This window comes from Eriocheir sinensis, chromosome 26 (assembly GCF_024679095.1).
Source record: "Eriocheir sinensis breed Jianghai 21 chromosome 26, ASM2467909v1, whole genome shotgun sequence".
In the NCBI taxonomy this organism is placed as follows: Eukaryota; Metazoa; Arthropoda; class Malacostraca; order Decapoda; family Varunidae; genus Eriocheir; species Eriocheir sinensis.
Genome location: NC_066534.1, coordinates 2,456,910 through 2,480,705, shown reverse-complemented (window position 1 = coordinate 2,480,705; position 23,796 = coordinate 2,456,910). Strand labels below are relative to the sequence as shown.

The 23,796-nt window shown below is 45.3% G+C and overlaps 1 protein-coding gene across 1 annotated transcript; it reads left to right on the top strand.

Annotated features, from left to right (window-relative positions):
- Positions 1-433: 433 nt before the first annotated feature.
- Positions 434-4,650, top strand: LOC127003701 (sulfotransferase 1A1-like). Its single transcript, XM_050870627.1, has 7 exons — positions 434-710; positions 867-1,012; positions 1,243-1,444; positions 1,586-1,712; positions 3,058-3,224; positions 3,334-3,439; positions 3,640-4,650. Exons 1-7 carry the CDS (start codon positions 543-545, stop codon positions 3,756-3,758), a joined length of 1,035 nt encoding a protein of 344 aa, XP_050726584.1. The 5' UTR covers positions 434-542; the 3' UTR covers positions 3,759-4,650.
- Positions 4,651-23,796: the final 19,146 nt, after the last annotated feature.

Here is a 23,796-nt window from a genome sequence, read left to right as displayed (position 1 = left end):
TGATTCGACGCAAACGAGAAATAATGGCGCTAAACTCAGATGCAGACAAGTTTATTCAGATTGCACAAAATTTTTCTTCATTAATGGTATCGTTGGAGATTGGAACAGATTACCACCATCAGTGGTGCAGTGTAACTCGATTGCATCGTTTAAGAATAATCTTGACCGCTATCTCCTCCATCTCAATGTTCACTAGGTCAGTTTCAACGCCATGGTGGCCGCATAACAACTGCCACTTAGGTTTAGGACGGACCACCTAGTTTGGGCCTTAGGGCCTGTGTGGTCTGGTTATCTATGTAATACTCTCTCTCTCTCTCTCTCTCTCTCTCTGCCCACCATCACCCTCTCCCCCCCTCCTTCACCTCACAATCACAGTGAAGAGCGACCCGCTGAGGGCCACTCCATGTATTTTTCCTCCAAGATATATTCCGAGGTAGTAACCGATCCACAGCACAACGGAGGCACAGTTCCCTGACGGCCGCCGCGGATACCTGACGTGACACAAGCGACGACCAGCTCGAGAAGTCTTCTGCCTGGCCACCATGAGCAAGCAGCTGTTGAGCGGACACGTGGTGGAGGAACTCACCAAGGAGGAGCAGAAGGCGATTGGCTTCAATAATTTCGTACACGGAATAGTCCGCCTCAAGCCCGAGGGATGGGTGTACCCCGGCACGGCGCCCACCTTCCTCGACAGGATATACAACATGGAGGTACACACCCACGCATTCCTCGTGTATGCATGCATCCACTTTACCTTCCCTCATGTAGGCCACTCATTCATCAATCATTGGTGTCCGTCATAACATCCGATCTCGCCCCCGTCACGTTGAGTCCCTCACACCAACATATGGCGTCCTTCACTCTAGTTCCGACCTGACGACGTCCTGATCACGACCTTCCCCAAGTCCGGCACCACTTGGATGCAGGAGATCATCTGGACGATGGTGCACAACCCCAAGCTGGACAACCCCAAGGCACAGGAATCACTGTGGCTGCGCTCGCCGGATATCAGGTGTGTGGGTACAGGTAAAGGTTTCGGGGACAGGTGAGGGAGACTTATGGTTGGGAAAAGCAGCGCTAAATATAGAGTTCTGAGTAGCTAACATGTGAAGGCCTATGGCGGCTTCCATGTATATTTTCAAGTGAGGCATGTAAACTGTAAGACAATATATTTAAGAAAATGCCCTCGGATTTTCTTAAATATATTGTCCCCTATATTATCGTGCTTCCATCTCTTTCTAGCCTGGACATGATGTTTGATTCGAAGACATTAGGCGGCAAGGCGCCGGAATCCTACCAAAAAAAGTTTAGGGAACAGTGTCCGGGCAAGAACGAGAAGGAAGGTGTAACCCTCCACCTGGCAGACGCAGAGCCCAGTCCCCGCATCCTGAAGAGCCACTACCCGTTCACCCTCATGCCCAAGGACGTCCTCGACAGAGTAAAGGTCAGCGACGGTCATTCGTATTAAAAAAAAAGTTTATATTGTGAAATGTTTAAATAATCCCCCCCAAAAAAACCTGAGACATTTGTTTTGAGGCAAGCCACAGGCCAGCTCTTGGGACGTATTAAACCGCTGTCCGCACAGGTTGTGTACGTGACCCGGAACCCCAAGGACATGGCTGTCTCGCTGTTCAACAACTTCAAAATGTTTAAAGTGTTCGAGTTCGAGAGCGAAAAGGAGGAGTATTTCAAAGACATCATGAACAACAAAAGTTAGTGATTTTTTTTATTATTACTTGTTATACGTATGTTTTATGTCTATCCATCCATTTTCTATTTTTCTTTACTTCTGTCTATACTTAATATATAAATATTTTCCATTTATAATTTGAGTCGTATTTGCATCAAGTGTATATCTGATTATGTTGCTCCACCCACCCACGGCTCTACCCGTGGAAAAGTTTTGCCGGTATCCTGCCTGAGTCTGGTATGCATGTTATGCCCATTTCTAAGTGTCCTTAGCTTTGTTTTTAGTGTTAGAACTTATCTAGATCCCTCTCATTGTTTTGTTAAGCTTATTCCAATTTCCACTTGAATCGTATCATTCAAATCTGTCATATAATTCACTTCAATCACCTCGAAACTACTTCCTAACGCATAATGAATGTGTATTGTGCTTCCTCTGCCTTTCTCTGTCCGCCAAGGCTCAATGCCATGGTGTAATTTTGGTAATGCTGCTCTGTATTGATTCGAGGTAAAATATTTCTTTCAGTGCAATAAGAGCACACCTTTAAGTAGCAGTGCCAGGATACGTTTTGTATTCCTGTTACCTCGATGTATAAAACATCGAACTGTAACTCTTAAATGCACGGTGGTGGTTCAGTGACTCTCGGGTTGGAGGCCAGAGCCCACACGCAAAACAAAATGCATTTGGCAGCTGGAATGACAAATGTAAAAGTTTGATTATGCACTTTCTACGGATGTAGTTCTTCTTACACTTACTGCATTCGTCGTTGTTGAACTTAACTATTTACTGGGCCAGTAATGCGTGTCGTTAAGTCAACTTCCGCAAGACCTCAGAGCCGCTTTCACAGTCACTGTTTGTTTTGATCGTTACCAATGGCGGCGATCAACGCTATAGTTTTCCACGTGAAACTGGCCTATGGGGTAGTGGCGGCTGTAGAGGAAGCGAGAGATGTTGAGAGTGTGTGGCAAGGTGCGGGGCTAGGCTAACCCCGCAGCAGTGTATACCCCATCGGCCAGTTTCACGTGGAAATACTATAGCGGCGATCACCGCCACTGGTAACGATCAAAACAAACAAAATGACAGTGAAAGCGGCCCTGAGTCAGTCATGTTGTCTGATCTTATCATTGTGGATCACCGTGATTCCTGATGTATTGGACTCTGATTTTTCTCCGTCTACTTACGACCTGCATCCTGACACAAAGCCACGCTCTGATTCACCCTTACTTTGGTTTCAAGGGTGACGAATTATTGTTTTGCCACTCGCTTCCTAGACTTATCTCTAAGAATAGCTCTTCCCCTTTTTGTTGAGAAAATCTTAACCTAAAGACCTTTGAAACTACTTGACCGTGAATGCACACAAATCCTTTCAGTTCTTTATTGCCCCTACTGGCCCCACGTGAAGGAGGCGTGGGGGAAGAGGCACCACCCTAACCTGCTCTTCGTCTTCTACGAGGATATGAAGGCCGACATCATGAAAGAGCTGGGAAGGATCAACGAGTTCCTGGGAACAGGGCTGAGCCAGGAGTCCCTCGAGAATGTGAGTGCATGGCGGAGGTCCGGCTGTGGGAAGGGTCTCGAGGTCTTTACTGCAGCACTGATGTTTGTTGTTGTTAGGTCGCGGCACACACTCACAGCTCTTCCCTCAGGTGGCGCGACACACCTCCTTCTCGGCCATGAAGTCCCGAGGAGAGCCAATCACAGACCCAGTGTTCGACAAGAAAGATGACAACGAAGTCAGATTCTTCCGAAAGGGTGAGCATTGCCGCAGACATTCCCCGGCCATCTCTCTGTTCCTTTGTGTATGTTATACGAATATTATTTCTATTTTTGGAGGTCAAAGTATGGGGCTGAAGAGACCGCTTTCTCTAGGTTTGTCTGTTCCTGGTGTATCAGTCGGGTGTTCCCGCTGGTAATCGCGTAGGCCCAACTGTTTCAAGGCTCTGGTGTTGCAGGCACGACGGGTGACTGGAAGAACCACTTCTCGCCGGAGATGCAGAAGGAGTTTGACCAATGGATTAAGGAAAACCTGGCCGGCAGCGACCTGAGCCTGAGCTGGGCCCTGGCGGAGTGAGCCACGCCATGGCGCGGCGCCAGCCACTCTTTCGCTCACTCGTGTGAAGTAGTATGTGGGTGCACTCTTTTAGTTTTCAGATTTGTAGTGCAGAATTCAGCATTCCAAAAAAACTGCTTTTTTTTTTACTATTAATGTTAATTCCAGCAATGTTCCACAAAATTTATATGACGACAGCAATATTTTTAGTGTCTTGAAACTTGTTTACTACCGAGTAACGGTTAAACCAGTGCTCTGTTTGCGTCATTGTGGTGTTCAGCTGAAGGTGTGAGCCAACCAGATGCTTGTTATGCAGGGTTGGTGATTTTTTTGTTTATTTAAAAAAAAATAGTAAAATAAAAAAATCGGATTTTTTTTATATTATGCTTTATATATATATATATATATATATATATATATATATATATATATATATATATATATATATATATATATATATATATATATATATATATATATATATATATATATATATATATATATATATATATCCTGCTGATTGATTTGAAAGTCTCCATAGGTTAATTTAAGTTTAGGGCCTGTAAGTCTGAGCACAGTCAAGGATACATACTTGTTCAATACTTGTTTGTAGTTGGTACAGGAGCAGGTTTAGGACAGATAGAGTTGCTTGAAGTTGTCATTTTCATGACAGCATATTATATTATTACCACACAGAAGAATATCTACTTTTATTCTGTTACTGTTTGGTTGCTAACCTTGGTTATTATTATGATACATTGCCTTCCAAGTTAGTAAAGACTGAAGGAGGCTGAATTTTTACCTAGTAAAAAACATATGGCAAGTTGGCAACATTAGAGCAAGAGAATATAATAATGTATGATTTTTTTTTGGTATATACCTTGAAGAGAATAAATGAATCATTGCACATGAATAGGTTGTTTTACTTTACCATCTTTGGAGCAAATCATTTAACTTATGGAATACTTTTAGTCGAAAAAAAAAAAAAAAAAAAAATATATATATATATATATATATATATATATATATATATATATATATATATATATATATATATATATATATATATATATATATATATATATATATATATATAAACCATGAATATTTTTTTAGTAAAAAAATCAATGATATAATTATTTTATTAAATCAATTTGATTTATTCATTGCCAACCCGGTTGTTTTGTTTCCTTGAACTTTTTGTTAAGTTGATTTTTTTTTTCATTTGCCTTCTGCTTAAACGTTTTTTTCATATTTATATTGCGTTATCTCCATTCTGTGGTAATATTTGACCCCACCCTTCTACGACTGTCTGTCCAAGGCCCTCTCTTAGTGTGTCTGTCTGCTCTCTCTCTCTCTCTCTCTCTCTCTCTCTCTCCCCTTCCATCCCGCCCGTGTAAATAGACACCATACACCGCAACAGACTCGTAACATTGAACCCTCCAGTACCTCTATTACCAAGCTTCAAGATAACCTAAGAGACCTTAGTTTCAATGCGCGTAGCCTAAGAAACAAATTTGATGAACTGCGATGTCTTGCTCTGACAGAAAACTTTGACGTAATTGCTATAACCGAAACATTTATTGACACCACTAATATTGATTTAAGTTCCGAATACAACATAGATGGCTACAGATTCTTCAACAATGATCGTGTAAACCGTAGAGGGGGTGGTGTCGCCCTTTTTGTCAAAAGCTACTTGCAACCTACTGACAAAACACCAAGAAACAGTAACGTTGAACATTTGTGCGTGCGAGTAAACATTGCAAAAGTCAATTTAAATATATCTGTCACTTACAGGCCTCCGGGGCAATCACTTGATGGCGATCTTGAAATGTACAGCGTCTTAAGGCAGTCACTTAATAACAGCGACTCACTGATACTAGGAGACTTTAACCTCCCCCATATCGACTGGGCGACACTGTCGGGTACAGAAGGTGAGTCCCATAGAATGATCGAATTTCTAGAGGAAAATTATCTAAGCCAAATGGTTTCTGAACCAACTCGACAAAATAACATACTTGACCTTGTTATAGCGACCCAAGATATCCTAGTCAGTAATGTCACGGTAGGAGAACACCTCGGTTCCTGCGATCATAAACTAGTGCGCGTTGACATTAGAGCTCAAACATCGGTGACTGAAAATAAAGTTAAGGTGCCCAATTTCAAAAGAGCCAACTTCGTAGAAATCCGACGAAAACTAATAGATATGCAACTATCAGATGACGGCAATGCAGAGGACGCCTGGCTAAACTTTAAAAATCACTTACTCACTCAGCAGGACACATTTGTCCCCTTGTGCGAGAAGCGAGTTAACACTAATAAAAGTCCACCTTGGTTTAATAGCGAAATTAAACACTCAGTCAAGGAGAGAAAATTGTCTTACAGGTTAAAGAAAGACCAAAGCACGCCCGAAAACATTAGACTTTACAATGATGCAAGGCGACGAGTAAAAAGATTAGTGCATCAGGCAAAGCGTAGATATGAAGAAAATATTGCAGCCAACTGTAAAAATAATCCGAAATCCTTCTTCAGTTACATAAACAACAGAAAGGTGATCAGAAGTGGAATTGGACCTTTAACAAACAGCGACGGTGCACTAATGACTGACAGCCAACACGTTGCAAACCTATTAAATAATTACTTTTTCTCGGTGTTTAATAATAACAGTCCTCCCACCACCACCACCAACACCAGTACTAATGTAAATCCCGAGCATGCATTGTCTAACTTTGAAATAAAACCCGATGAAGTCCTTAAAGCCCTCAAATCACTTAAAACAAATAAAAGTCCTGGACCTGATAAAGTATATCCAACTCTGCTGAAAGAAACAAAGTGCGAAATACTCTCCTCCCTCACAACCGTATTCAATATGTCCTTGCGACAAGGCATTGTCCCTTCAGATTGGAAAAAGGCTAACGTGACACCGATTTTTAAGAAAGGAGACAAAAAAGTACCAGGTAATTACAGGCCCATTAGTCTAACTTCGGTTGTAGGTAAGCTACTTGAGGGCATAATTAGAGACAAAATTGTGAGTTACCTTGAAAGCCACTCATTGATTGGGGACTCACAACATGGCTTCCGAAACAAAAGATCCTGCCTATCAAATCTATTAACCTTTTATAACGACCTCTTCACTGTTTATGACGTAACCAAATCACTGGACGTAGTCTATCTTGATTTCCAGAAAGCGTTTGATAAAGTCCCGCATCATAAATTACTTTACAAATTAAAGCAAATAGGTATTGACGGTCAGGTAAACCAATGGATCGCGAATTGGTTGAGCAACAGACAACAAAGAGTAGTGATTGACGGATTTAACTCAGAGTGGGCGCCAGTCACAAGTGGCGTCCCTCAGGGCTCGGTTCTTGGCCCAGTGCTCTTCATTATTTACATCAACGACGTGGATGTTGGACTCAATAACCGCATTAGTAAATTTGCAGACGACACAAAGATTGGTAACTCGGTTCTCACTGACGAAGACAGGCAAAGCCTCCAAGAGGATTTGCACAAAATTTCAGCTTGGTCGGATAGATGGGAGATGCCGTTTAACGTAGACAAGTGCCAGGTCCTTCAAGTTGGAACGAGGAATAAGAAGTTTGATTACGAAATGCGCGGCGTTAAACTCAAAGGCGTTCAATGCGTCAAGGACTTGGGGGTCAAAATCGCGTCAAACCTCAAATTCTCACAGCAATGCATCGATGCAGCAAATAAAGCGAACAGAATGTTGGGCTTCATTAAAATAAACTTTTTATTTAAGAATAAAGATGTAATACTCCCGCTCTACAACAGTTTAGTGAGACCCCACTTGGAATATGCGGTACAGTTTTGGTCTCCCCACCATGCAAAGGGTATTGCTAAATTAGAAGGTGTTCAGCGTCGGGCAACGAAAATTATCCCTTCCTTGCGCAACAAATCCTACGAAGAAAGGCTTTCTACCCTTAACATGTTCTCTCTTGAGAAACGTCGCCTCCGAGGAAAATTGATCGAATGTTTTAAAATACTTAATGGTTTCACGAATGTAGACAGATCAACATTGTTTATGATCGATGACACTTTGCGCACGAGGAACAATGGCGTAAAACTCAGATGTAGACAAGTAAATTCAGACTGCACCAAATTTTTCTTCACCAACGTTGTAGTGCGAGAATGGAATAAGCTCCCACCATCAGTGGTCCAGTGTAACACGATTGACTCCTTCAAAAATAAGCTCGACCGTCACTTCCTTCAACTTAATATCAACTAGAGTAGAAGTGCAACGTTTTGGAGTCTTCTGATTAATGTAAAATCACTTAGGTGTAATTACAGACCACCAAGTCTGGACCATGGGGTCTGTGTGGTCTGATTTTCTATGTAAATCTCTCTCTCTCTCTCTCAGCTCACTGCCCTCACTCAGACGGGTCGCGCTGCTCTGCTCTGCTGAGAAACGGGAGTGAGAACCGCGCTGCTATCGTGCACAACCTTGCTGCCTGTTGCCTGTGATTTACTTGCGTGTGTTTCGAGTGTGTTGTTGTGTGTTTTTGCGTGTGATTTGGCTGTGTTTCCGGGTGTTTCTGCGTGGGTTTCAGAGTGTTTTTGTGTTTTCGGTGTTTTTGCGTGTGATATGGCTGTGTTTCCGAGTGTTCTACGGGGGTTTCAGAGTGTTTCGAGTGTGTTGTTGTGTTTCCGGTGTTTTTTGCGTGTGATTTGGCTGTGTGTCCGAGTGTTCTGCGGGGGTTTCAGAGTGTTTCGAGTGTGTTATTGTGTTTTCGGTGTTTTTGCGTGTGATTTGGCTGTGTGTCCGAGTGTTCTGCGGGGGTTTCAGAGTGTTTCGAGTGTGTTGTTTTGTTTCAGTGGTTTTTGCAAGTGACTTGCGGTGTTGAATCTTGTGGTTGTGCTTGAGTTTCTGAGTGTTTCTCGTGTGCTTCGAGTGTGTTGTTGTGTTGCCGAGTGTTTTCACATGTGATTTGGGTGTGTCGGGTGTTCTTGCGTGAGTTTCTCGTGTGTTTCTCGAGTGTTTTTTGCGTTGTGCTTGCCGACACCTCACCCATTGAATACCCCTGAGGATGCAATCTGCTCCTCCTCACTACACCCTCTTTAAATCCCCTAGAGGATTAGCCCTTCCTACCCCTTTCCTCACCTCAAATAAGCCCCCCCCTCGTTCACCTCACCCCTTTCTGCTCCTCCTCACTACAAATCCCCAAGAGGATTAGCCTTCCTACCCTCCCTCAACTCCAGGAAGCTAGAACCTTTGTTGGGGCAGGATTGAGCAGACTAACACCATATACAGAACCAGGTGAAGAGGTGGAATTAGAACCTTTGTTAGGGCAGGATGGAGCACACTAACACCAGATACAGAACCAGGTGGAGAGGTGGAATTATAACCTTTGTTGGAGCTGGATGGAGCACACTAACACCAGACAGAGAACCAGGTGGAGAGGTGGAATTATAACCTTTGTTGGAGCTGGATGGAGCACACTATCACCAGACAGAGAAAAAGGTGGAGAGGTGGAATTATAACCTTTGCCAGGGCAGGATGGAGCACACTAACACCATATACAGAACCAGGTGAAGAGGTGGAATTAGAACCTTTGTTACGGCAGGATGGAGCACACTAACACCAGATACAGAACCAGGTGGAGAGGTGGAGTTATAACCTTTGCCAGGGCAGGATGGAGCCCACTAACACCAGGCAGAGAACCAGGTGGAGAGGTGGAATTATAACCTTTGTTGGAGCTGGATGGAGCACACTAACACCAGACAGAGAAAAAGGTGGAGAGGTGGAATTAAAACCTTTGCCAGGGCAGGATGGAGCCGACTAACACCAGACAGAGAACCAGGTGGAGAGGTGGAGTTATAACCTTTGCCAGGGCAGGATGGAGCCCACTAACACCATACAGAGAACCAGGTGGAGAGGTGGAGTTATAACCTTTGCCAGGGCAGGATGGAGAACACTAACACCAGACAGAGAACCAGGTGGAGAGGTGGAATTATAACCTTTGCCAAGGCAGGATGGAGCCCACAAACACCAGACAGAGAACCAGGTGGAGAGGTGGAGTTATAACCTTTGCCAGGGCAGGATGGAGAACACTAACACCAGACAGAGAACCAGGTGGAGAGGTGGAGTTATAATCTTTGTCAGGGCAGGATGGAGAACACTAACACCAGACAGAGAACCATGTGGAGAGGTGGAATTATAACCTTTGCCAAGGCAGGATGGAGCCCACAAACACCAGACAGAGACCCAGGTGGAGAGGTGGAATTAAAACCCTTGTTCGAGCAGGATGGAGCACAATAACACCAGACAGACAACCAGGTGGAGAGGTGGAATTATAACATTTGTTGGGGCTGAATGGAGCACATTATCACCAGACAGAGAACCAGGTGGAGAGGTGGAATTACAACCTTTGTTGGGGCAGGATGGAGCACAATAACTCCAGATATAGAACCAGGTTGAGAGGTGGAGTTAAAACATGTTAGAGGAGGATGGAGCACACTAACACCAGACAGAGAACCAGGTGGAGAGGTGGAATTACAACCTTTCTTGGGGCAGGATGGAGCACACAAACACCAGACAAAGAACAAGGTGGAGAGGTGGAATTACAACCTTTGTTAGGGCAGGATGGAGCACACTAACACCAGACAGAAAACCAGGTTGAGAGGTGGAATTACAACCTTTCCTGGGGCAGGATGCAGCCCACTAACTCCAGACAGAGAACCAAGTGGAGAGGTGGAATTCTAACATTTGTTGGGGCAGGATGGAGCACCAACACATGACACAGAACAAGGTGGAGAGGTGGAATTATAGGCGTTGTTGGGGCAGGATGGACCACACTAACACCAGACAGATAACCAGGTGGAAAGGTGGAATTATAACTTTTGTTTGCGCAGGATGGAGCACACTAACACCAGACAGATAACCAGGTGGAGAAATGGAATCGCAACCTCTGTTGGGGCAGGATGGAGAACACTAACACCAGACAGAGAATCAGGTGGAAAGTTGGAATTAAAACCTTTCCTGGGGCAGGATGGAGTACAATAACACCAGATAGAGAACCAGGTGGAGATTTGGAATTATAACCTTTGTTGGGAAGGATGGATCACACTAACACCAACCAGAGAACCAGGTGGAGAGGTGGAATTATAAGCTTTGGTGGCGCAGGATGGAGCACACTAACACCAGACAGAGAACCAAGTGGAGAAGTGGAATCACAACCTTTGTTGGGGCAGGATGGAACACACTAACACCAGACAAAGAACCAGGTGGAGAGGTGGAATTATAAGCTTTGTTTGGGCAGGATGGAGCACACTGACACCAGACAGAGAACCAGGTGGAGAGGTTCAATTAAGGCTTTGGTGGGGCAGGATGGAGCACACTAACACAAGACAGAGAACCAGGTGGAGAGGTGGAAATACAACCTTTGTTAGAGCAGGATGGAGCACACAAACACCAGATAGAACGAGGTGTAGAGGTTGAATTATAACCTTGTTTGGGCAGGATGGAGCACACTAACACCAGACAGAGAACCAGGTGGAGATGTGGAATTATAACCTTTGTTGGGGCAGGATGGGGGACACTAACACCAGACAGAGAACCAGGTGGACAGGTGGAATTACAACCTTTCCTGGGGCAGGATGGAGCACCATAACACCAGACAGAGAACCAGGTGGAGAGGTGGAATTATAAGCTTTGTTGGGGCAGGATGAAGCATATTAACAGCAGACAGAGAACCAGGTGGAGAGGTGGAATTACAACCTTTGTTGGAGTAGGATAGAGCACACTTACACCTGACGGAGAACCAGGTGAAGAATTGGAATTAGAACCTTTGTTAAGGCAGGATGGAGCACACTAACACCAGACAGAGAACCAGGTGGAGAGGTTCAAGTAAGGCTTTGGGGGCAGGATGGAGCACACTAACACAAGACAGAGAACCAGGTGGAGAGGTGGAATTAGAACCTTTGTTAGGGCAGGATGGAGCACACTAACACCAGACAAAGAACTAGGTGGAGAGGTGGAATTATAACCTTTGTTGGAGCAGGATGGAGCACACTAACACCAGACAGTGAACCAGGTGGAGAGGTTGAATTATAGGCTTTGTTGGGGCAGGATGGAACACACTAACACAAGATAGAGAACCAGGTGGAAAGGTGGATTTATAACCTTTGCTGGGGCAGGATGGAGCACACTAACACCAGACAAAGAACTAGGTGGAGAGGTGGAATTATAACCTTGTTGGAGTAGGATAGAGCACACTTACACCTGACGGAGAACCAGGTGGAGAGGTGGAATTATAGGCTTTGTTGAGATAGGATGGAACACACTAACACAAGATAGAGAACCAGGTGGAAAGGTGGATTTATAGGCTTTGGTGGGGCAGGATGGAGCACAGTAACGCAAGGCAGAGAACCAGGTGGAGAGGTGGAATCAAAACCTTTGTTGGAGCAGGATAGAGCACACTAACACCAGATAACGAACTATTTGGAAAGGTGGAATTACAACCTTTGTTGGGGCAGGATAAAGCAGACTAACACCAGAAAGAGAACCAGGTGGAGTGGTGGAATTATAAATTTTGTTAGGGCAGGATGTAGCACACTAACACCAGACAGAGAACCAGGTGGAGAGTTGGAATTATTACCTTTCCTGAGGCAGGATGGAGCATCCTAACATCAAACAGAGATCCAGGTCGAGAGGTGGAAATATAACCTTTGTTGGGGTAGGATGAAGCACACTAACACCAGACAGAGAACCAGGTGGAGAGGTGGAATTATAATCTTTGTTGGGGCAGGATGGAGCACACTAACACCAGACAGAAAACCAGGAGGAGAGGTGGAATTATAGGCTTTGTTAGGGCAGGATGGAACACACTAACACCAGCCAGAGAACCAGGTGGAGAGTAGAATTTATAGGTTTTGTTGGGACAGGCTGGAACAAACTAACACCAGGCAGAAAACCAGGTGGAGTTATGGAATTACAACCTTTGTTAGAGCAGGATGGAGCACACTAACACCAGACAAAGACCCAGGTGGAGAGGTGGAATTATAACCTTTGTTGGGGCAGGATGGAGCACATTAACAGAAGACAGAGAACCAGGTGGAGAGGTGGAATTATAACCTTTGTTGGGGCAGGATGGAGCACACTAACACCACACAGAGAACAAGATGAAGAGGGGGAATTACAAAATTTCCTATGGCAGGATGGAGCACACTAACACCAGACATAGAACCAGGTGGAGAGGTGGAATTATATCCTTTGTTCGGGCAGGATGGAGCACACTAACACAAGACTGAGAACCAGGTGGAGAGGTGGAATTATAACCTTTGTTGGGGCTGGATGGAGAACACTAACAACAGCCAAAGAACTAGGTGGAGATGTGGAATTATAACCTTTGTTAGGGAAGGATGGAGCACACTAACACCAGACATAGAACCAGGTGGAGAGGTGGAATTACAACCTTTGTTGGGGCAGGATGTAGCACTTACACCATACAGAGAACCAGGTGGAGAAGTGGAATTATAACCTTTGTAGGGAAAGATTGAGCACACTAGCACCAGACAGAGAAACAGGTGGAGGAGGAATCATAGCCTTTGTTGGGGCAGGATGGAACACACTAACACCAGACAGAGAACTAAGTGGAGAAATGGAATTATAACCTTTGTTGGGGCTGGATGGAGCACACTAACACCTGACAGAGAACCAGGTGGAGAGGTGGAATTATAACCTTTGTTGGGGCAGGATGTAGCACACTAACATCAGAAAGAGAACCAGGTGGAGAGGTGGAATTATAGGCTTTGTTGGGGCAGAATAGAGCACACTAACACGAGACAGAGAACCAGGAGGAGAGGTGGAATTACAACCTTTGTTGGAGCAGAATAGAGCACACTAACACCAGAGAGAAAACAAGGTGGAGAGGTGGAATTAGAACCTTTGTTAAGGCAGGATGGAGCACACTAACACCAGAGAGAAAACAAGGTGGAGAGGTGGAATTAGAACCTTTGTTAAGGCAGGATGGAGCACACTAACACCAGAGAGAAAACAAGGTGGAGAGGTGGAATTAGAACCTTTGTTAAGGCAGGATGGAGCACACTAACACCAGACAGAGAACCAGGTGGAGAGGTGGAATTAAAACCTTTGTTGGGGCAGGATGGAGCACACTAACACCAGACAGAGAACCAGGTGGAGAGGTGGAATTAAAACCTTTGTTGGGGCAGGATGGAGCACACTAATACCAGACGGAGAACCAGGTGGAGAGGTGGAAATACAATATTTTCTGGGGCAGGATGGAGCACACTAACACCAGACGGAGAACCAGGTGGAGAGGTGGAATGATAACCTTTATTGGGGCAAGACTGAGCACACTAACACTAGACAGAGAACCAGGTGGAGAGGTGGAATTATAAGCTGTGGTGGGGCAGCATGGAGCACACTAACACCAGACAGAGAACCAAGTGAAAAGCTTGAATTATATCCATTGTTGGTGTAGTATGGAGCACACTAACACCAGACAGAGAACCAGGTGGAGAGGTGGAATTATAACTTTTGTTGGGGCAGGATGGAGCACACTAACACCAGACAAAAAACCAGGTGGAGCGGTGGAATTATAACCTTTCCTGGGGCAGGATGGAGGACACTAACATCAAACAGAGAACCTGTGGAGAGGCGGAAATATAACCTTTCTGGGGCAGGATGGAGGACACTAACACCAGACTGAAAACCAGATGGAGAGGTGGAATTATAGCCTTTGTTGGGGCAGGACGGAGGACACTAACACCAGACTGAGAACCAGATGGAGAGGTGGAATTATAGGCTTTGTTAGGGCAGGATGGAACACACTAACACCAGACAGAAAACCAGGTGTAGAGGTGGAATTACAACCTTTGTTGGGGCAGGATGGAGCTCACTAACACCAGACAGAGAACAAGGTGGAGAGGTGGAATAATAATCTTTGTTGGGGAAGGATGGATCACTCTAACACCAGACAGAGAACCAGGTGGAGAGGTGGAATTACAACCTTTGTTGGGGCAGGATGGAGCACACTAACACCAGACAGAGAACCAGGTGGAGAGGTGGAATTATAACCTTTGTTCTGGCAGGATGGAGCACACTAACACCAGACAGATAACAAGGTGGAGAGGTGGAATTATAACCCTTCTTGGGGCAGGATGGAGCACACTAACACAAGACAGAGAACCAGGTGGAGAGGTGGAATTATAACCTTTGTTAGGGCTGGATGGAGAACACTAACAAAAGCCAGAGAACTAGGTGGAGAAGTGGAATTATAACCTTTATTAGGGAAGGATGGAGCACACTAACACCAGACAGAGAACCAGGTGGAGAGGTGGAATTATAACATTTCATTGAGCAGGATGGAGCACACTAACACCAGACAGAGAACCAAATGGAGAGGTGGAATTATATCCTTTGTTGGGGCAGGATGGAGCACATTAACACCCGACAGAGAACCAGGTGGAGAGGTGGAATTATATCCTTTTTTGGGTAGAATGGAGCACACTAACACCAGACAGAGAACCAGGTGGAGAGGTCGAATTATAATCTTTGTTGGGGCAGGATGGAGCCCACTAACACCAGACGGAGAACCAGGTGGAGAGGTCGAATTATAACCTTTGTTGGGGCAGGATGGAGCACACTAACACCAGACGGAGAACCAGGTGGAGAGGTCGAATTATAACCTTTGTTGGGGCAGGATGGAGCACACTAACACCAGACAGAGAACCAGGTGGAGAGGTGGAATTATAACATTTGTTGGGGCAGGATGGAGCACACTAACACCAGACAGAGAACCAGGTGGAGAGGTGGAATTATAACCTTTGGCAGGGGAGGATGGTGCCCACTAACACCAGACAGAGAACCAGGTGGAGAGGTGGAATTACAATTTTTGTTGGGGCAGGATGGAGAAAACTAACACCAGATAGAGAACCAGGTGGAGAGGTGGATTTACAACCTTGTAGGGGCAGGATGGAGCACACTAACACCAGACAGAGAACCAGGTGGAAGTGGAATTATAACCTTTGTTGGGAAGGATGGAGCACACTAACACCAGACAGAGAAACAGGTGGAGAAGTGGAATTATAACCTTTATTGGGACAGGATGGAGCACACTAACACCAGACAGAGAACCAGGTGGAGAAGTGGAATTACAACCTTTGTTAACACATGGAGCACACTAACACCACACAGAGAACCAGGTGGATAAGTGCACATTAAAACCTTTTCTGTCAATGGGGCAACGATGTAGCACAATAACACCAGACAGTGTCTAACCGTGAAACTTAGAATATAACCACCAATTGATTGGGGAAGGATGGAGCACACTAACACCAGGAAAGAACCAGGTGGAGAGGTGGAATTTTAACCTTTTGGGGCTGGATGGAGCACAGTAACACAGACAGAGAACCAGGTGCAGAGGTGGAATTATAGCCTTTGTTGGGGCAGGATGGAGCACACTAACACCAAATAGAGAACAAGGTGAGAGGTGGAATTATAAATTTTGTTGGGGCAAGATGGAGCACACTAAAACCAGAAAGAGAACCAGGTGGAGAGGTGGAATTACAGGCTTTGTTGGGGGCAGGATGGAGCACACTAACACCAGACAGAGAACCAGGAGGAGGTGGAATTACAACCTTTGTTGGGCAGGATGGAGCACACTAACTCCAGACAGAGAACCAGGTGGAGAGGGAATTACAACCTTTATTGAAGAAGGATGAAGCAAACTAACACCAGAGAGAGAACAAGGTGGAGAGGTGGAATTAGAACCTTTGTTGGGGCAGGATGTAGATCACTAACACCAGAAAGAGAACCAGGTGGAGAGGTGGAATTACAACCAGTTGGGGCAGGATTGAGCACACTAACACCAGACAGAGAACCAGGAGGAAGAGTGGAATTATAACCTTTGTTGGGGCAGGATGGAGAACACTAACACCAGACAGAGAGCCATGTGGAGAGGTGGAATTACAATCTTTCCTGGGTCAGGATGGAGCACACTAACACCAGACGGAAAACCAGATAGAGAGGTGGAATAATAACCTTTGTTGGGGAGGATGGAGAACACTAATACTAGCCCGAGAACCAGGTGGAGAGGTGGAATTATAAGCTTTAGTGGGGCAGCATGGAGCACACTACCACCAGACAGAGAACCAGGTGGAGAGGGGGAATTATAACCTTTTTTTGGGCAGTTTTGAGCACACTAACACCAGACAGAGAACCAGGTGGAGAGGTGGAATTGCAACCTTTGTTGGGAGAGGATGTAGCACACTAACACCAGAAAGAGAAGCAGGTGGAGAGGTGGATTTACAATATTTCCTGCGGCAGGATGGAGCACAATAACACCAGAGAAAGAACCAGGTGGAGAGGAGGAATTACTACCTTTCTTGGAGCAGAATTGAGCACACTAATTCCAGACAGAAAACCAGGTGGAGAGGTGGAATTATAACCTTTGATGGGGCAGGAAGGAGCACACTAACACCAGAGAGAGAACCAGGTGGAGAGGTGGAATTACAACCATTGATGGGCAGGATTGAGCACACTAACACAAGACACACAACCAGGTGGAGAGGTGGAATTATAACCTTTGTTGGAGCAGGATGGAGCACCCTGACACCAAACAGAGAACAAGGTGGAGAGGTGGAATTACAACCTTTATTGGAACAGGATGGAGCACACTAACACAAGACAGAAAACCAGGTGGAGAGGTGGAATTAAAACCTTTGTTAGGGCAGGATGGACCATACTTACTCCAGACAGAGAACCAGGTGGAGAGGTGGAATTACAGTCTTTGTTGAAGCAAGATGGAGCATACTAACTCCAGACAGAGAGCCAAGTGGAGAGGTGGAATTATAACCATTGTTGGGGCAGGATGGGGCACTCTAACACCAGACAGAGAACCAGGTGGAGAGGTCGAATTACAACTTTTTTTGAAGCAGGGTGGAGCACACTAACACCAGACAGAGAACCTGGTGGAGAGGTGGAATTATAACCATTGTTGGGGCAGGATGGAGCACACTAACACCGGACAGAGAACCAGGCGGAGAGGTGGAATTACATCCTTTATTGGAGCAGGATAGAGCACACTAACACCAGACAGAAAACCATATGGAATTAGAACCTTTGTTAGGGGCAGGATGGAGCATACTAGCCCAGACAGAGAACCATGTGGAGATGTGGAATTAAAATCTTTGTTGGAGCATGATGGAGCACACTAACTCCAGACAGAGAACCAGGTGGAGAGGTGTAATTATAACCTTTGTTGGGGCTGGATGGAGAACACTAACACCAACCCGAGGACCAGGTGGATAGGTGAAATTATAGCTTTGTTAGGCAGGATGGAGCACACTAACACCAGACAGAGAACTAGGTTGAGAGGTGGAATTACAACCTGTGTTAGAGCAGGATAGAGCACACTAAAGACAAAGAAAGGTGAAGATGTGGTATTATAACATTTGTTGGGGCAGGATGGAGCACACTATCACCACACAGAGAACCAGGTGGAGAGGTGGAATTACAGCCTTTCGTGAGGCAGGATGGAGCACACTAACACCAGACAGAGAACCTGGTGGAGAGGTGGAATTATAAACCTTGTTGGGCAGGATGGAGTACACATACCAACACTAAAAGCAAAGAAGTATATATATATATATATATATATATATATATATATATATATATATATATATATATATATATATATATATATACATCTTCACCTCCACCTCCACTCTCTCCTCACTCCCTACCTCCCACCTTCCACCTCCCACCTCCACCTCTCCTACCTCCACCTCACCTCCACTCCACCTCCCACCACTCTACCTCCTCTCTCTCTCTTTTTTTTTTTTTTTTATTTAAACAGGGTCAGAATATTGTGCCAGTTAAGGTTTTAAGCTTCATCTATTCATAGCTGCACAAGACACATTGAATTACTGCCTAGAAGTCCCATCCAGCTGCTGTTCACCTCCGCTTAAAGTCCTGAAGACGCGCGATGCAGGAGGTTTGTGTATGAACAAGCTGTCCCACAGGTGGCTGTAGGGGTTGAAGGAGCAAGTGGTGTTCCGTCCTCAGAGAAGGGCACAGCCACTTGTTCCTGTCTGTGGGTGCTGTCAAGTGGGAGTGTATGGGGGTTAGTGCAGGGGTTTGAGAGTTGCCAGGGGGTGTGTTTAGGTTGTGTGCTCTTGTACATTACACAGGCTCGCCACATCCCTTGCGCTCCTGAGAGGTTGCAGGGAGCCAATGTGCGTTGAGGACCTGTGTGCTGTATCAGATGTTGCCTGCCTGACACGATCCAGGTTGCAAGGTAGGATGGTGCAGGAGGACAGGCGAGGGGAGTACTTATGAGGGGCGTACTTTGTGCCTTTGTAGAGCACTCAGTCCCTATGTCAAGTAGATGGGAGATGCTGTACATAGCTGAATGCATGCTACTTTTTGATATTTTTTACATGGTTATGAAGGAGAGTCCGTCAACCCACCTGAGAATGGAGATGAGCTTGAAGGTAGCGTTTTCCTCCAGTTGTATTTCCGGTCTGGCTAGATTGTTGATGGTCTCGCCTGTGGGATATTGGCCACTGCTTTGTGTTTTGGTCAGGCCAGGTGACTTGCTGTTGTTACCCAGGCGATAATTTGTCGAGTGCTGATGTTGGATGCGATACACTGTGCCTTGCTGGGCCCCTGGGGTTCGTCGCTGGTGAAGGCAGTAGTCGTCAGCGTACGCCTGGGCCCTGTGGGGATGAGCTGGAGAATGTCATTGAAACAACATTCCACAGGAGGCCCTAGTACGCCCTGGGGCACGCTTTGCATTGATGGGGGCTGGCTTGAGGTGTGGCTAATCACCACCTGTAACGCCCTGTCCTGGAGGTAGTCCCCAATGAGTTGCAGAGGGCGCCCTGCACACCTAGGCTCTTCAGCTTATGATGAGGCCCCAGCAACCCTGTCGAAGGCTCCACATGTCAAGAGCCACGACGTAGGTGTCGAGTCCTGTCCAGCGAGTGGGTTCCATGAGGTAGAGTTATGAGCAGCAGGTCTGCAGTAGATCTTTCTGCTTAAAGGCTGAATCTGCTTGGAGTTGAGGAGATGGTGGGTATCGAGGAAGGCCGTGAGTTTATTATAAGGACTCCAAGATTTTCCCAACAGTGGAGAGGAGGGTTACCATGGTAGTTCTGGGTCCTGTTTGCCTTTTTTTCTATTATGGCCACCACTCTTGCTTTCTTCCAAAGTGTGGGCCACTTGGAGGTGGAAAGATGTTATTGAAGATGGTAAGTGGTAGGGCGAGCTGGCCAGCGCATCTTTTAGCAGGTGAGGTTGATGCTGTCAGGGCCTCAGGGGCTTTCTTAGCTCATTTGGCATCAGCAGATTTTATTCTCCATGGTGACAGTGAGACTCCAGAGAGGCCCTGGTGGAGGGATGGCAGCTCTGGGGGCGCGAGGGATCAGTACTGACATTTGGAAGAAGTGGGCCGCCAGTAGCTCCGCTCTTGTCTTTGTCGTTTAAGCAGCCAGCTCGACCCATCTGGCCTGACGAGGGGTGGGATGGCGCCGTTGGCTGAGAGGCCTTGTTGTTGTTTCCACTCACTCCACCACCTTGTTACTCACCGACCGTCCGCTGAGCTTGGCTCATTACCTCCTTCCAGCGCTGGATAGCCTGTTTTTGCACCCGGCCCATGTTCTTGCAGGCTTCTGTAAGGTTTTTATTATGCTGAGAAGGATGGGCCTTGTAACGTTGCCTCCTCTACCTCTTGGTGTCCGGTGATATCCTGGCACTGATAGCTGAACCAGGGTTGATCAGTTGGTCGATTTATATGATTGACAATATACCTTGCTGTAGACAGAAGAAGGTTTGCTGTTCTCCTGGTGTTGACGTCTCCGTGGAGGATATCCGTCCAATATCGATGGAGTCCAGATTTGCTCTTCAGGCGTTCCAGTCTCCTGGGACCACAACCAGTTCACACGGGTGGCTCCGTCGTTCATTGAGGTCTTGATGGTGGTGAGAACAGCAGAATGGTCAGAGGATCCAACCATACTTAGGGGATGACAGGTGACCACTTCCTCTGGTGTCTGTAATGACTGGGTCCAGGAGAGCGATATGGGGAAATCAACGTGGTTCGTGAGGCCGCATGGTCAGGAAGGTCTTCGAACTGCCTTTGCCACTCAAGTACTGATTCATGTCCCCACCAAATGAGATGTTTGCAGGAATGCTGAGCATATGTCGAGATTGTGGAGGAAGTGGATAATGCTCCCCTGCCACCGTGGGCTGTGGTAGCATACACAGAGCAGGGATGAGTCGCGTTGTCTGTCCACAGCCTGAGAATGCTACTCGGAGGTGTATGTTCGATGTCGACATCGAGGTTCCAACAGCAAGACCGTCACGAAGTAGACTGAAAGATTCCCCGAAGGTACTGTGGTCTATCCCTTCGGGTGCCATTTAGAAAATTTCATCATGCCCAAGTTGGCGGGAATGGTGGATTGAGAAAGTCCCACTGTGGCTATGATGTCTGGGAGTGTGACAACATAAGAGTGTGTTAGATCTCCTATATGTTAGCTCTGAGGCCTCTGATGTTAGTGGTAGACACTGCCGCTTTCCTTGGAAGGTTGTGTCTCTCTCTCTCTCTGTCTCTGTCTCTCTCTGTCTCTGTCTCTGTCTCTCTCCCTGTGTGTGTGTGTGTGTGTGTGTGTGAAGTCACCTGTATTCGCCACGGGTCTGAGTATAGCCAATGATCCCCAACGTGAAGAGCACGGAGTTCAGTAGTATCGATCCTGTGGAGGACTGAGACCACCACGCTCAACACACCGCGACAACGAGGTCATAACTCTTGCCTTGACGTTTGCACCTACTAACTGCTAGGTGACCAGGCTACACGAAAGAAAGTGAAACCCAACTTATCTTCAGCCTGACCGGGAACTCGAACCCTGGTCCCTTCCTGGTTGTGAGGCAGACCTCCATCCACTGAGCCTTATATATATATATATATATATATATATATATATATATATATATATATATATATATATATATATATATATATATATATATATATATATATATATATATATATATATATATATATATATATATATATATATATATATATATATATATATATATATATATATATGTATATATATATATATATATATATATATATATATATATATATATATATATATATATATATATATATATATATATATATATATATATATATATGTCAATAATTTAGTTAGAGGAATAGTAGAGGGGCAAGAACAGCATCTTCCACAGCGAACAGAAAAGAAAAAACAACATCCTGAAGGGATGACTGTGGACTAAAACACGAGATTGGGTTAAAAGAAGGAATGATCAGAAAATAAAGAACAGAAACACATCAGGGGTGCCGCGCCGTCGAACTATCTAGATTAGTTAAGAAAACACCAGGATAGCAAAAGAACTATGAGATCAAAGCAGGTCGAGGCGAAAAGTAATCCTGGCGGCTTTCAGATGTATAGAACAAAACACGGGAGAAATTCTGACCGCTGGAAATCAACACAGGGTTAGTAGAAAATTACGCGGAAAATATGAGTACATTGTTGAACGATACTTCCTTTCAGTATTTCACAGGAGGATCGAACACCATACCGGAAAGAGTTCAGTGTACGAGGGCGATGGCGATAAATTGAGGGATATAACTACCAGGCAAGTAGTCTAGGATGAGATAGGATAAGCTTTAAGAAGAAATGCCGCCAGGTCCTGAGCTGGACATTTCCGAGGGTATTAGAAGAGCTAGGTGGATATAACTGGTGATTTACCAACTGACATCTTTAAGATGTCGGTTATCACTAAGGCAAAGCCGAGCTCTATGGAAAGTAGCTAATGCGGACGCCGATTTTAAAAGGTACAGGTCAGTTGTCAAAACTATCGTGCCCAATTGTTAACACGGTTATAGGGAAGGCCGGAGTCCATAATAGCCAGAACATTCGGGAGCATTGAGAAAGTCATAGCTTAATTCACGACTCAGCATGGGTTCACAAAAGGTAGGTCATGCCTCACCAATCTCTGTCCTTCACAATAGCATTTGAGGAGGTTGACAGAGATGAAAATCTATGATGTAACCTATCTTGATTTTAGTAAAGGTTTGACAAAGTTCCTCACCAAATCACTGTTGCTTAAAATTACAGGCTCACGGAGTAGAGGTGGGTAAAGTTTTGAACTGGGCCAAGTGGTTAGCAATAGGGAAGCAAAAGAGTGCAAATCAATGGTAAAAAGATCTGACTGGGATGTGTTACGAGTGGGGTCCCAATGTTCGGTATTAGGTCCACTTTTGTTTATTATTTATATCAATGACTTAGGGGACACAGTGGGCTCAGTAGTGATGTTAAAAATTTGCAGATGATACCAAGATCGGTAGAGTGAGTCGGACTAGACGCTAGTGTATTTCCATGTGAACTCAACAGATTATATGACTGGGCGCGGATAAAATGGCAGATGGAGTTCAATGGGGAAGGCAGGATTTGAGGCAGGTAGAAACAACCCTCACATAACTATTGCTTAAATGACACTCCTACAAGTAGGTTCAAAAAGTGAGAGGGATTAGGGGGTCTAGGAGCTCTGATTCTCCGTCCACAAGGCACAATGTATTCAAGTGAAATCGAGCCAGAATAGGTACTGGGATTTATTTTCAAGGAGGTAAGCAACAGAAGCCCTGGAAGTCTCCCTCAACCATATTTGGCATTAGTTAGACCTCATCTGACTACATGTGGTTCAGTTCTTGGTCACCTACTATAGAAATGGATATCGTTAGAATCGGTGAGAGGATGACTAAGATGATTCAGGTTGAAACTGCCACAATGAGGAAAGACTCAAATAGTTAAACTTGCATTCCCAGAAAGGCGAAGGTGCGTGGAGACACATCGAGTTTATAAATGGATGAAGGGCTTTGTACAGGAGATACCGCAAGGTTTGTTGGTAAGAACCGGGTAGGGATAATACAACGGTTTAAATGGATAACCAGACTAAATAGACATAGGCAAAAATTGGTTTACTAATAGGGGTGGTGGATGAGGAATAGGCTAGCAGTTGAGTGTGGGTGAGAGTGCACCACAATTG

Excerpts from the sequence above, each read along its gene's own strand:
- LOC127003701 (XM_050870627.1), top strand. The coding sequence starts at position 543 with ATGAGCAAGCAGCTGTTGAGCGGACACGTGGTGGAGGAACTCACCAAG. Across the intron at positions 711-866 it reads ACAGGATATACAACATGGAG|TTCCGACCTGACGACGTCCT; the intron begins GTACACACCCAC and ends CCTTCACTCTAG. Across the intron at positions 1,013-1,242 it reads CTGCGCTCGCCGGATATCAG|CCTGGACATGATGTTTGATT; the intron begins GTGTGTGGGTAC and ends ATCTCTTTCTAG.